This window comes from Chiloscyllium plagiosum, chromosome 4, assembly GCF_004010195.1.
Source record: "Chiloscyllium plagiosum isolate BGI_BamShark_2017 chromosome 4, ASM401019v2, whole genome shotgun sequence".
Classification (NCBI taxonomy): Eukaryota; Metazoa; Chordata; class Chondrichthyes; order Orectolobiformes; family Hemiscylliidae; genus Chiloscyllium; species Chiloscyllium plagiosum.
The window spans coordinates 59,926,591-59,942,368 of record NC_057713.1 but is presented as its reverse complement, the minus strand read 5'-3'; the positions used below and the strand labels follow the sequence as shown (position 1 = coordinate 59,942,368).

The following is a 15,778-nucleotide window of genomic DNA, read 5'->3' as shown; positions in this document are numbered from 1 at the left end:
TTCGGCGTTTCGGGCACATGCCCTTCTTCAGGAATGAGCAGAGAGTGTTCAGCAGGAGAAGATAAAAGGTAGGGAGGAGGGACTTGGAGGAGGGGCGTTGGGAATGTGATAGGTGGAAAGAGGTCAAGGTGAGGGTGATAGGTCGGAGTAGGATGGAGGCGGAGAGGTCAAGGAGAAGGCTGCAGGTCAGGAAGGCGGTGCCGGGCTGGAGGGATCCGGCTGAGACAAGGTGGGGGTAGGGGGGATGAAGAAACTGGTGAAGTCCAAGTTCTTCCCCTGTGGTTGGAGGGTTCCCAGTCGGAAGATGAGACGCTCCTCCTCCGACCGTCGCGTTGTTGCGGTCCTTGAAGAAGGAGGCCATCTGTGTTGTACGTATTTTGAACTGGTCCTCCTGGGAGACCAGTTTATGCAGGTCATTGGACTCATCCACCGCCAAACCACAACAACCCGACGGTCGGAGGAGGAGCGTCTTATCTTCCGACTGGGAACCCTCCAACCGCAGGGGATGAACTTGGACTTCACCAGTTTCTTCATCCCCCCTCCCCTTGTCTCAGCCGAATCCCTCCAGCCCGGCACCGCCTTCCTGACCTGCAGTCTTCTTCTTGACCTCTCCGCCTCCACCCTACTCCGACCTATCACCCTCACCTTGACCTCTTTCCACCTATCACATTTCCAACGCCCCTCCTCCAAGTCCCTCCTCCCTACCTTTTATCTTCTCCTGCTGAACACTCTCTGCTCATTCCTGAAGAAGGGCATGTGCCCGAAACGTCGAATCTTCTGTTCCCTAGATGCTGCCTGACCTGCTGTGCTGTTCCAGCAATAAAGTTTCAGCTTTGTGCATAGAGAATTGTGTCTCACAAACTTGATTGAGTGTTTTGACAAAGTGACAAAGAGGATTGATTAAAGCAGAACAGTGGACATAATCTATATGGACTTTAGTAAGACATTCTACAAGGTTCCTCATGGTAGACTGGTTGACAAGATTAAATCATTTGGAGTAAAGGGAGGAGTAACCATTTGGGTGTAGAACTGGCTCGAAAGTAGAAGACAGAGGTTGGTGGTGGAGGATTGCTTTTCAGACTTGAGGCCTGTGACCAGTGGTGTGCCACAAGGATCGTTGCTGGTTCCTCTACTTTTCGTCACTTATATAAATGACATCGATGTGAACACAGGAGATATAATTAATAAGTTTTCCGATGACAAAATTTGAGATGTAATGGATAGCCAAGAAGGTTACCTCAGAGTACAACAAGTTCCTAATCGGATGGACCAATTGGCCAAGGAGTTTAATTTAGATAAATATGAGGTACTGCATTTTGAAAAGGCAAATCAGGGCAGGACTTACATACTTAATGGTAAGGTCCTGGGGAATGTTGCTAACAAAGAGACCTTGGAGTACAGGTTCATAGTTCTTGAAAGTAGAGTCGCAGATAGATAGCACAAGTGAAGAAGGCACTTGGTATGCTTTCTTTTATTAGTCAGTGCGTTGAGTATAAGAGTTGTGAGGTCATGCTGCAGCTGTACAGGACATTAATTAGGCCACTTTTGGAATATTGCGTTCAATTCTGATCTCCCTCCTATAGGAAGGATGTTGTGAAACTTGAAAAGGTTCAGAAAAGATTTACAAAGATGTTGCCGGGGTTGAAGGATTTGAGCTATCAGGAGAGGCTGAATAGGCTGGAGCTGTTTTCCCTGGAGCATCAGAGGCTGAGGGGTGACTTTATAAAAGTTTGTAAATCATGAGTGGCATGGATAGGGCAAATAGACAAGGTCTTTTCCCTGGGATGGGGGCGTCCGGAACTAGAGGGCATAGGTTTAGGGTGAGAGGGGAAAGATATAAAAGAGATCTAAGGGGCAACCATTTTCACACTTAAGGGTGATATGTGTATGGATTGAGCTGCCAGAGGAAGTGGAGGAGTCTGGGACAATTACAACATTTAAAACACATCTGGATGGGTATATGAATAAGAAGTGTTTAGAGGGATATGGGCCAAGTACTGGCAAATAGGACTAGATTAATTTAGGATATCTGATCGACATGGACGAGTTGGACCAAAAGGTATATTTCCAAGCTGTACATCTCTTTGACTCTAACTTTTTGATTCACAGTATGTGAGTATTTTAAACTGATTGGGTGCCTCTTTACTTGCTGAAACAACGACTGTTGTATGCTGACACCCCCTTGAATTTGGCAGCACATTTTTTTAAACTATAGTGAAGAAAGGAGAAATTTCTACTGCGACTGCAAGTTCCTCATGGGATGTTTTCTTCGCAGTCAATGATAAGATACTGACTACAAAGTCCAGGCCAATATCTTCAGATATATTGTGGGAGTCTCCACTTAAACCTATCAGCCTCACCAGTTGCCTCACTTTCTTGTGTTTCATTAAAATTTCTCACTTTGACTGTCTCGTCATTTTCTTTGACTTTTCCTCTAATTGCTTGGTACTAATTTCTCTTCAGTAGACATCCCAAGATGTTTCACAATATTAAGGGTCCATACAAATCTTAGACATTGGAGGGATGTTACTCTGAGGTAGCAAATTACTGAGCTGCAAAAATGGATGTATGGGTTTGCTCCCTAATCACCACACGCAAAGGTTTTGATCTTGTCAGGACCAAGAGCAGATATCGAACAGAAGTGAAAACAATTTAAAATAACTATCTTAATGCAAATGAACCAGAGTTGTTTATCTACACAGAGAAAGTGAGGACTGCAGATGCTGGACATCAGAGTCGAGAGTGTGGTGCTGGAAAAACACAGTAGGTCAGGTAGCATCCGAGGAGCAGGAGAATCGGTGTTTCGGGCCATGAGCCCTTCATCAGGATTCAGATGCTGCCTGAGCGGTTCAGGCAGCATCTGAATCCTGATGAAGGGCTCATGGCCCGAAACACCGATTCTCCTGCTCCTCGGATGCTACCTGACCTACTGTGTTTTTCCAGCAACACATTTTCGACCCTTGTTTATCTGCATCTCCGTTAATAAACGAGAGTGGTTTTACAGTAACCCAAACAAACAATATTACACACTTTCCTGTGGAACAAAGCATACTTACAGTTACACTTTTTTTGTACAAAACGGAGCTTGCACGCTGTCCTATAAGTGGATAAACGAATACGATCCAAGTCTTGGGCTCCTGATTTAAAGACAGAATATGTTAAAAAAAATCACAGTATTAACAGTAAAACAAAACTACAGAATAATTCAATGCAGGAACAGACCATTTATACTGTCATGCATGTAAGAACGAGGTAGTCAGATTCTCTGCTCCCACAGCCCAGCAATTTCTCTCTTATCATGTATAGGTACAGTTGTCTTTTAAAAGTTATTATTGAATCTGTTTCTACCACCACTTGAAGCAATGCATTAAATACATTAACACCTTGCTTTGACAAATCGTTCTCATTTCCTCCCCACTCCTTTTCCTAATTAAGTTAAATGTAATTGACTGCACTGCTCAAAACATATGAAATAAATAAAACATCTGCCAGACATACACTGAAATACTTCCAGTTAAATACAAAAGCAACAATGCACTGTAAACCAAGCAATCAAAACAGTCACAAGAAGAGAATATTGGGTGGAATATAAAATGGACTGATGATTTGCTATATTATTGACCAATTTACTCAGCAAAAGTGAATTTCACATCACGGTATGTTGGACCAAGATTTCAGGACACCTACTGCACAATTTCATCTCTAACATGGTTGTCGATCATAGAAATACATAAATATGGTACATGTTGTAATTTCTATGTTCATCTCAAGAAAGACTGCCTTACCCATTCTCATTTGCATTTCATCCCATAATCAAAAGTAATTTTCAAAGTTGATTTTTTTTGACCTGTACTGTCTCAATCATGGCTCAGTTGGTTGTCCCCTCACTTCTGAATCACAAAGTCCTGGCTTCAAATCCCACTCCAGGGCATAACCACATTTAAACTGGGCACACATTTGCAACATTGTGTGAGCATTACACGATGAGACATGCAGTCATTTGGATGAGATATTAAACAGAGGACTCTTCTGCATGACAGTCAACTGCAAAAGATTTCATGGTATTATGTTGAAGCCGAACAGGTGAGTTATCCCAGTGTTCTGCGCAAAATCTCTCTCTCAATTAACGTCTCAAAAAAAATTATCTCGTAATTATCACATTGCTTTTATGGTGGGGGTGGGGGTGGGGGGGAGGAAGTGTTATTGGCGTTGCTGCTTTTCCTATAGTGCATTACTACAGTACTTATACTTCCAACCGCACATCATTGACTGTAAAACATGCTGAGGCATTTCTTGGTCATAAAAAGCACTACATGAATTCAAATCTTTCTTTTCACAACCAATAAGGCTGCAGGTATATGTGACAATTACGCTCTCGGTGTAAAAGGTTTCCCCTGCTCACTAAGTTAAATTTCTTGTTCCTATGGCCTCATGTTCTTGAACCCTCAAGAACACAAGAAATAGCTGTTGCTATTTACCCTCTTCCATTTTGTCATAAAAAAGTTTATCATGTTTCTGAAAATTCTTATTTATTTTATGACCTCCTCAAAAAAAATCTAGAAGGTTTGCCAAGCGCAATTACTCCTTTGAAACTTATGCTGGTTATTTTAATTTTTTTCTTCATCAAGATATGTGCTACTTTCATCTTAAATGAAAGACTCTTAAAACATTTCCTTATACGGCACAGTAGCTCTGTGGTTAACACTGCTGCCTCACAGCGCCAATGACCTGGGTTCAATTCCAGCCTCAGGTGGCTGTCTGTGTGGATACTGCACATTCTCCCATTCTCTGCGTGGGTTTCCTCCTAGTGCTTCGGTTTCCTCCCACAATTCAAAGATGTGCAGATCAGGTGAATTGGCCTTGCAAAATTGTCCATAGTGTACAGAGATGTGCGGGTTGGGTGCATTACTCAAGGGAAAATGTAGCGTAATAGGTTGGAAGAATGAGTCTGTGCAGGATATTCTTCAGAGGGTCAGTGTGGATTTGTTGGGCCTAATGGCCTGTTTCCACACTGTAGTGATTCTATGATATAGCTGTTATACTGCTGCAATTACTTGCTTTAGCTCTGTGCCTGTTTTGAAAAACACTGCTCTTTCTTGTCCTCTGGTGCACATTGCAGTCAAGACAGTCTTGAAAGACTCTAGTGAAACTTAACATTGGTAGGGGGGCAGCAACATCAGTGGAATAGAAAATGGTACATAAGGTATCATGGATGGCCAATCTGCTACTTTCAGTTTTGCTTCCTCACCAAAGTAAAATTTCACCAAATTATCGTGGGGTCTTCATAGTTTCATTTTTTATCTCTTTCAGGATTGAAGAATTTATCTTGTCAGCCCCCAGCATTTCCCCTCTCTTTGTTGACTAATTATATTTCTGGACAGAAGGAGGCAAGTTGAGACAGGCAGTCATTATCATCGAGAGAAGCAGTTGAAGATCGTGAGGCAAACATCCACCATCAGTAAAAGGAGCGGGTTAGGTGAAGGTCCAGGGGCAGGTAGTTAGTAGGTACTCTGTTGTACATGGCGCAGGCCTGGCGAAGTCACCTGTTGAAGGAGCAATGTTCCAAAAGCTTGTGATTTCAAATAAACCTGTTGGACAATAACCTGATGTCGTCTGACATCTGACCTTATACATACGTAGTCACTAAAGCAGTTCAGTTGTGTATGGTAATATATAGACAAACAAACATTGGGGTTTGACTCTATCCAACAAAACAAACCAAAGAAATTTGTTACTTATACAAGACAATATGTACTGAATGGACCCCCATTTAAGAAAGACTTCATACAGTTGTCTTTCCCGACCAAGCCTTAGCAGTAGCTGTCATGGTTTAGGACATCCCTCAGCATGTTGTCCTGGATCTTGAAATATTCCAGTCTGCAATATTGGGTCGAGGTCAACTCCATCCTCTGGAAGAACTTCAAGTTTCGGGCAGACCAAAGAGTGTCTTTCACTGAGTTAATGGTCCTCCAGGCATAGTCAATATTTGTCTTGCTGTGCGTCCTGGGGAACAGATCACAAGAGTTCTGCATCACGAACAAAATCTAAAAGGCAGACACACCAGGACAGAGTCTTCTGATTTGGCCAGTGGTTAGGGACAGGAGTGTGTGACTGATTTTAGAAGATAAGGGAACCCAGAAGGCAGCAGTGCAGCAGCCTTCAGCTCCCGACCAAAAAAAGCTTTGAGATGAGATACTTTGAACTTCTTTGGATATGAGTAAGGGTGTGCAAACTAACCTAAACAAACTGTGGTACAGAAAGCCATTCAAATGCATTTCAAAGTGCATTCAAAAGCCAACATAAAGGCACATGGTAAGTTGCAGATGATAGTACAGCAAAGTGGATTGACACCATTCTGTACAGCAAAGGGTAAGAGTCCAGTTATGTTGCCTGCCCAGTGTCTGGATTTGAGATATCTGCTCAGATTTGGAAGGCAAATTGCAATAAGGAAGGGGGGGTTCCAATGGTTGTGGTCTATATAGGTACCAATGACTGAGGTAGAACTAGGAAAGAGATTCTGCATAGAACGAGGAGCTAGACACTAAATTAAAATACAGAACCTTAAATCTTATAATCTCTGCACATTGACTCAAAGTACAGAAGATTATAAAGAAAAATACATAGCTTGAAGACTCATATGGGAGAAATGGGAACTGCTTCATGGGCCACTACTACTGGGGAAATTAAGGACTGTACTGTTCAGATGGTCTACAACTGAACTGTGTAAGGGTAGGTCATCTTGCGAAGTACAGATTGTCTCAAACCAAGCAGTGGAGGCAAGGAATCAAATATGGAAAGATATGGTACATCAAAGAATAGAGATTAGTGAGAGAGGAAAATGGTAACATGGGAAGTGAGGGTCGGAAGTGGGCAGAAAAAGAAAGCGAGGAACACACCAACCATCAAGACAAAATGTAATGATGATGACATGAAGACAAACTGAAAATTGATGACACACATTGAGGTAAATAAATATGCTCTGATAGCCATTACAGAGACATGGCTGTAGGATGACAAGGAGTGGATCCCGAATCTTAAGGCATCAATGAAATTCAAGGAAAATAGTGAGCTACATAAAAGAGAGGAGAAGAGCACTGCTAATTAAGGATGGCATTTGTGCAAATAGTTGGATATGATTTTGATTCAGGAGATCAAGATGTAAAATTGGTTTGGATGGAGTTGAAGAATAGTATGAGAAAGTATCACTCCTTGGAGTGGTCTCTGTCACCTAATGTGGAACAGAATATACAAGAATTGTTGGGAACTTAAGGTAAAGGGATCACAATAATCATAGGTGGCTTTAATCTTCACATAAACTATTAAAATCAAATTGACAGTAGTGTGAAAGGAGGTCACTGCACGTGGCCAAGATAACTTCCCAGAGCAGCACATTTTGGAACCAAACATAGAGCAGGTTATATTAGACTTGATGTTATATAATGTGGCAGGATTAACTAGTTATCTCAGACTTGGGGAAGCCCCAGGTAGCAGTGACCACAATATGATTAAACATTACATCGAGTTTGAAAAGGAGAACAGTGGGTCTAAGGCTAACATTAAAATTAAATAAGAGCAACTGGCTAGGAATGAAAGCTGATCTAGCTGAAGTTAACTGGTATACAAGACTGGGTATAAATAAATAGAGACACAGTGGAAGACATTTGAGGAGATATTTCAGAATATTCAAAATAAGTATATTTCTCCTGGGAAGAAAAATGTGACAGGGAGAACCTACCATCTAAGCTCAATCAAATTAATTAAAGAAAGCATCAAACTTAGGGAAAAAGCATATAACTGAGCAAAGGTGAGTAGGTGGTCAGATAACAGTCATAATACAAAGAACTGCAGGGAACAACTAAAAGTATAACCTGCAGCAAAAAATGAGAGTGTCTGAGGATGTGAAAAACAGACAGCTAGAGTATTTAGAAATGAAAAAAATTAAGTTTTTATTGGTCCTCCAGAGGGAGAGAATGGGAGTTATTAGAAGGTACTAAGGAAGTTAAAAGAATTATTTTGCTTTAACTAAAGAAGATACAAAACACATTCTAGCAATTGCTGTATATCAGGAAGCAGAAGGGAGCGAAGAATTAGGTATGAAATTATAATCATGAAGAATGTAGTACTGAACAAACTGATGGAGCTGCGGGCTGACAAGTCTGCGGGTCCAAATGGACTTCATTTAAGGGTCTTAAAAGAGGTTGCTAATGAGATACTAAATGTGTTGATGTTAATTTTCCAAAATTCCCTAGATTCTGGAGAGGTTCTATTGGACTGAAAAGTAGCAAATAAATGCCTCTATTCAAGAAGGAAGGGAGGCAGAAAACAGGAGACTACAGTTAGCTTTATGTCTGTCACAGGGAAGGTGATAGAATTGATCATTAGAGATTATAGTTGTGCACTTAGGAAACCTTGAAGGAAGAGTCAGCATGGTTTCATCAAAAGGAAGGGATGTTTAACCAATTTATTGGGAGTTCTTTGATGTATGCACTGTGGATAAAAAAGAGTCTGCAAATATACTCTCCTTGGATTTCCAGAAGGCATTTGATAAGGTGCCACATCAAAGGTTGTTGCGGAAAATAACTTGTGTTGTAGAGGTAATATAGTAGCCTGGACAGAATATTGGCTGACTGTCAGAAAATAGAGATTATGCATAAATGGGCCTTTGTCTGCTTGGTAGGATGTGATAGGTGGAGTCCCAGAGGGGGCTGTGCTGAGACCTCAAATTTTAAATAATTTATGTACTTGAGTTTAATTAATTGAGTGAGGCTGTGGTAGCTACATTCACAAACAAAAAGTAGAAATGTATATTATGAAGAAGACAGAAGGAAACTGCAGACAGGTATTGATAGATTGAGTAATTTAAAAGATTTTATTTTAAGTTTCATTTTATTTTGAAGATAAGGCATCTTAACGGAAGATTTTGGTTTTCTGTTGCAAGTTTGCAGAATACAATCACGGAAAAAAAAGCTCTTGTTAATGAAGATTACCTATAGCATAAAGACAATGTTTTGAAAAGAACCTGAAAAATACAAGGATGAGTAAACCAAATTGCCATCTAGCCAGACGACAGTGCTACTCATGAACATCTAATTGATCCTTTTGCAGAAGTCTAATTCCTCATGGAAGATCATACATTACTACTTTCTGAGTGAGTTCCAGAGATATTGTAGCTTGAAAAGCAGCTGTCAATCCCCTTTCCCCATGCACTCACCTTCCTAGACAACAGAAAAAAATAGAGGCACATGTAATCAATAAGTCTTCCAAGAGAGGAGACTGCAGTTGGAGATTAATGCCTCAATGCAAAGAACCATGTGATAAAGGAGGATGAAGTGGGAATAAAGAGTTAAACATACATGGTTAAATAGAATACAATAAAATATCTTTGGGAGAGATGTAGAATAAAATATTTATATCTTTCCCCAAAGGATAGCCATTGAGTATGTGTGAAAGAAGTGATGATTTCTTGATGTTTGCTCATATGGAACTAGAGTCTGAGTCTGCAAGGTTTCAGTAGCATGTGCTTTCAACCAATTTTTGTAGATAGGGATGCTTAATACATGTTGCTATTTCTCATTCACAAAAGTGAATAGATCTCACACTGCTTCAGGTATTTAACCAGCAATGGGGAGCATGGTGATTTTTTTTCTCCCCCCTTTTTTCTTCACACATGGGGTATGGGCATCAATGGTGGGCCAGATTTTATTGCCTGTCACTAGTTGCACTTGGAAAGTGATGGCAAGGGTGCCATCCCTTGTCTCAAACAAGGCCCTTATGTGGTCAATTAATTTTCCTAAGTATTAAAATACATTTTTCTTCAATTTTAATTAGCGCATAACCTCGATTAATTATCCCAACATTAGCAGCTTTCTTCTTTTTAATTAAGTGTGCATAATCTATAGTCGTGAAACATGTTTTGTAAAATCTTCTCCCCGTTGATACATAGCTGTTTGTATTCGTCATACAATGGAAACTTTTGACTTGCATCTGAGTATGATGATGGGGTTCAAAAGTCTAGAGGATGCTTTGCTTTTTAGGAGTTGAAAGTAGTCAATGCCAGCAACACTGGGCTCACAGTGAATAGGTGAGTTTTCACCATGAGAAGTTTTTTATTTTTTAATTGACTTGGAAAATATTGCCAAGAATTATAATTTTAAACCAAATGAAAGAAGCAGTGAGACTGAGAAACAGGCGAATATCACCCAGTGAACTTGAAATGGAACATGGATTGGTAGCAATGAAAAATAGGTTATATGCTAACTCACCATGAGCCTGTTTCAACCTGCTGAAATTGTTCAATTATACCTCTATGATCTTTTATCATAAAGGAGCAACCAAGTGAATGATATACGAGGTAACAAATTGGTTTGAAAGGAAATAATTGGATACTAGTTAGCGAAACAGTCTCCTTGGAAGCAATACAATCTGATGAGAGTCGAACAGTATACAAAACCTTACAAGCAGGCACAATCAATCACAGTAGTTGAAATTCAATGCAGAACATGTTACACTTTGAAGAAAAAAGCAAACTTTCCCTTACTCTGCTGTTGAGCAGAGTAAGGGAAAGAGATCTTGATATGGTAGGAAACCAAAGCCTATTAAATCCAGTGATTATGTAGCAGCAATCAACAAAGCAAACAGCGATCAGCTGGACTGCCAAATCAGTCCGAGGCAGTTATGCTGAATCAGAAGTGTTCATTCAGTTCTGGGTTAAAGGAAATTGTCAAGTATACAAGTTTGAAAAAAAAGCCTTACAAATAATTGCAATAATCAGATGACTTGGCTTTAGGGAAATGTTGGAAAACCCCCAATCTTTAGTTTTGAAATAAATGAATGAGAAGTGCCTTTAGCAAGAGCTAATACACAGTGCTAAATTGAAAGAATTAATCTTCTAGGTGCAGAAGATTAAGGTACAAAGTAAAAGGCTGGTCTAAATGTTAAAAATCATGTTTTTTACAGAAATGGTGATAAGCTGAAATGGTCTCAAGGTAGTATTCAGATGTCAAAAATCCTTGATTTATTTATGCAGCAATTGAATTATCTAATGGTGGGATCCCGGATATATAAACAATAATGAGCTACTTGAGCTGAACGGTTTTGCTCACTTGTACAAAATATGGTCATTTAGTTCAATGAAGCACAGATCTTTAGTAAATGACCTTTAAAAAAATAAAACCCACATCAAGAATGTCAAGCTGTATTTTGGGTATTTCAATGCTCTTTGCTCCTATTGCCAACTTAATTAGTTGTTCCAACTATTAATCACTGAGTCAAGTGGTTTCCCATATATCTGTTGATGTTTTTGCAGTAAATTTCAAATACAATCTCTGGATTAGTCTGAAGTCCTAATTATTTACCTCATTAATCAGTAGGAATCTTAATTCTCTACTTTATCAATCCTCATCATTTAAATATATTCTACATATTTTGATAAACTACCCATTAATCACCATGGCTTTGAGAATCCACAGATATCTGTAGTTTTCCAGTATTAGGCCCAGTGATACCCTCTGGTGGGGTTTTCATGAGCCACCTAAAAGAACCTATTGACCTTCCCTACAGCCCTTCCACAAGAATGTTGTTTCAGTTTGTCCCTGGACTAAACTGAATGACATTCTCAGCCTGGCAATTCTATTACTAGTCTGTACATATTACTTGTGAACCTTCCAACAGGGAGCTGGGGCAGAAGTCACAGGCTCCAACGATGACCTAGCCTGGCTTCCACCACACACTTCTGAAATAACTCTTCAGAAGTTGTAGCCCATCACCAAGTCACTCTTTATTTACATGTGGAGAGCTACTGACACTGATCCAGCTCCCTCAGAGCCAGCTCTCAGAATGGCCAGGATATCTGATACCCCTGTGCTTATCTGTCAGGAAGGCTCCTTGATTGGACCAGATTAACAGCCCCAATCAGGGAACTCATATTCTATGAGTCCACCTGGCTGATGTAGTTACAACTACTACAACTCTTCCCCTCTCTGAGTCTTGAGTTCATAGGTTGGTTCTTTTTTTTTATAGCTTCTCCTGGGGCATTTTAACACCGGGTCTGGTTCCTCCAACTTTGCCTCTGATATTGCCAGTGTGTAATGCACATTAGTTCACCACTTGCGCCTGGAGCATTTCAGAAGAAATTCATTCTCTTCTTCAGACAGCAAAGGCCTCGAAGTAGCCTCCATAGGTTCTGGAACAGCCAGAATGGCTATTGAGGAGTTGGGAACATTTTACTCCTGCACCGTTTGCGAGTTTGTTGCTTTCATATGGCCCATGTGCTTGCTCAGGACCATTGCACCTACCCAAACTTTATATGTCACTGGATCTAACCTGGCATGTTTCTTACCCACGCATGACCATTCCTGTGATTCATACACCAAACTTTGTCCCCTGAAGTAAACTGTCTCTCTTACTTAGCGGAGTCTTGTGTCTGGCCTTCGCATTCCTGATGCCATTTTACCCATCCGCTCCCAGGCCCAAGATCAGATTTAATCTGGTGTGGAGTCTTCTTCCTATTAGCAACTCTATTGGTGCTATACCTGTAGCTGCATGACAGGCAGTCCTATAATCAAATAGGAACCAGGACAGTTTGGTATTAGTGAAGCTATAGTTATAAGCCTGCCATCAAAGTTTGGTCTGCTCTTTCTGCCACACCACTGAATAATGGATGGTAAGCAGCAGTTCTTATATATTGAATATTATTAGATTTTAGGAAACACTCAAATTCCCTGCTGGTAAACCATAGGCATCAAATTGTGGATGAGCCTATGCAAGGACCTACATTGTCAATGTGTAATTGAGTCCAGGGTTTACCTGGCCATTCCCACGAATGTTGGGGAGGGACTTGCTGTAATCTTTGTCCGTGTTGGCGTACTGGACACTGCCCCATCAATGCAGCTATGTTGTCATCCAATCCTGTCCACCAGAAATAACTTTTCACCCGCATCTTCATTTTGAAAACCTCTGGATAACACTGGAGTTAAGCCAGTACTTGGTGACTATCTTTGTTCAGGACAAATCACTCTTCCTCCCCATAATAGGCCATATTCTACAGATCCAGAAAGGTTTCAAATCTGGTAGTGACAGCCCTTTGGTTTCCCCATCACTACCAACTGTTTAAAACCATTATGGGCTCTTCCAATGGTGGTACAATCTGGTGGCGTAGCTGCCAGCAGGAGGTGGCTCAATGCATCTGCATTTGCTACTTGGCCTCCTGGATGGTGTCGGAAAAGCCCAGCAGGTCAGTCAGCATCCAAGGAACTGGAGAATCGACGTTTCGGGCATTCCTGAAGAAGGGCTTATGCCCGAAACGTCGATTCTCCTGTTCCTTGGATGCTGCCTGACCTGCTGGGCTTTTCCAGCAACACATTTTCAGCTCTGATCTCCAGCATCTGCAGTCCTCACTTTCTCTTCCTGGATGGTGTTCCAACTTGTAATTATACTCACTAAATATTAAAGCCCACTGTTGAATTCAGTCTGAAACTATGGGCAGCACTTCCTTTTCTTTTTTAAGTAGATCCAGCAAGGGTTTATAGTCCATCATTATTACAAATTTATGCCCATAATGGTATTGAGGGATATTAGCACATCATCTAGGAAGGAGGTTGTGAAATTTGAAAGGGTTCAGAAAATATCTACAAATATGTTGCCAGGGTTGGAGGGTTTGAGCTACAAGGAGGTTGAATAGGCTGGGGTTAATTTCCTTAGAGCTTTGAAGGCTGAGGGGTGACCTTATAGAGTTTATAAAATCATGAGGGGCATGGATAGGGTGAATAGAGAAGGTCTTTTCCCTGTGGTGGGAGAATGCAGAACTATAGGGCATAGGTTTAGGGTGAGAGGGGAAAGATTTAAAAGGGACCTAAGGGGAAACTTTTCCATGCAGATGGAGGTGTGTGTATGGAATGAGCTGCCAGATGAATTGGTGGAAGCTGGTACAATTACAAAATTTAAAAGGCATCTGGATGTGTATATGAATAGGAAGGGTTTAGGAAGTGTTGACAAATAGGACTAGATTAATTTAGGATATCTGGTCGGCATGGATGAGTCTTTTCACAGCTGTACGTTTCTAAGACTCTATGATTCTAAATAGCAATCTGGAGTAGCCTCTGTAAAATGTTTTCCATCATTCACTGAAAAATTGCACAGGCTGACGTTACCACAAATGGTAGTCTTATATATAGGGACAAGCCTTTATGGGTATTAATTGTAGCATGCATCTGGGAATCTTCATTTAATCGCAATTGTAAGTATGCAAGTACAGCTTTTTGAAGGACAGCCCCCGTCAGCTTTGCATATGAATCCTCTATGTGAGGTATTTATCCAACTGTGAAAAGCAGTTTACTGTTTATTTCAAGTCCCCTTTATTTCAAAGATGAACCCATACAATGGGCTTCACAATCAGTATGACTGGTGCTACCCATTCTGCTAACTGGACTGGTGTGAAGATTTGCTTTCCAGCCTTCTAATTTCTGTCTCTGCTTTTGCCCCTAAGGCAAATGGCACTGGGGAGGCCTCGCAGAATCATGGAATTGCTTCCTGGTCAACATGCCAGATGGTATTAGCTCCTTTGATAGACCCTAGACCTTCTTGAAAAACTTCCACATATTAATTAGAACTTCACTCAGGCAGCCATTTTCTAAATCGAATAATGTTGCATCAATGGATGTGAATCTTTTCCAACCAATTTCACTCCTTCGAGCTTGGGCCTGAGCCTTTTACTACAAATAAAGGTAACTGAACCAGCTGCTTCACATAAGAGACCAGAACTGAAGTTGTAACTTTAATCTGCAGAAGTTCCCTGGTATAGGTTCTAAGTCTAGCCGACATCTTGCACAAACTTAAGGATTGGAGTCCTGAGCAAATTTTGTTAAAGATTGTTTCTGCTATCACTGAAATGGCCACTCTAGTAATCAACCTCTATTAGAACCAGCTGACCACATAACCAGATGGTTAGTCTGATTGATTCTGATCTGGATGTTGCTAAGCAATTTAACTGTTCCAAACCAGATATAGGTGGACTAGCCAGCATGCACACTCTCCTGCATATCAGCCTATGAATTTTCTTACTCAATTTCAGTCAGTTGGATTTCTTTTGCTATCTCGAGTCCACATACTGGCAGCAACTACAATTGTTTGCCAGCCGGCATCCTGAAGAATGTTTCAACCGTTTGGCAGAGGCTTGGATTTGTTTTGGGCTTTTGCGGTGGACAACCTTAAGTCCTTCTGTGCAGAATTAGTCTTGAGTGAAGCTACGCAATTGCCTTCACTCAAGTGGTGTTCCCAACCTCAGTCTGACCGGCGAGGGTGTCCACATCTTTCGGAATACCTGCAACTTACGTACCCTACTTGTCGCATTTTCCAATGATAAGGCCAGGTGTAGTGCCTGTTTGAAGATCAGTTGGGCTTCAGCTATTAGGTGCTTTTTCATGGTCATATCGTTCATCCCACACACCAAACCAAGTCTCAGCATCTCATTAAGGATTAATCCAAAGTCACATGTCTCTGCCAATAGTTTTAATCTCGTCACAAATTCTGATCCAGATTCCTCAACTGGCCAAGCAAAACCAATTGTGTCTCAAAATTAGAGGAGGTTTGGGGATGTAATATTCCTTAGCTAAATCTGTTAATTCTTGAAAGGTTTTGGTATTTGGGGGTACCTCAAGGAAAGTTAGGCAAACTACTGAAAAAGCTGTCAGGAGAATACCCATTACTTTTTATCTGCCCCAAAGTCATTTGCTGGAAAAAATTAACGCATTCTTTCCATATACTAGGTCCAGTCTTCAATGGC

At 40.8% G+C, this 15,778-nt stretch overlaps 1 protein-coding gene across 1 annotated transcript in view; it reads right to left on the bottom strand.

Moving 5' to 3' along the window:
- dtna (dystrobrevin, alpha) overlaps positions 1-15,778 on the bottom strand; it is a 198,586-nt gene that overhangs the window by 142,796 nt on the left and 40,012 nt on the right. Inside the window, exon 3 of the mRNA XM_043689334.1 lies at positions 3,057-3,137. Within this exon, the coding sequence (XP_043545269.1) occupies positions 3,057-3,137 (81 nt within the window). The remainder of the gene's footprint in view (positions 1-3,056; positions 3,138-15,778) is intronic.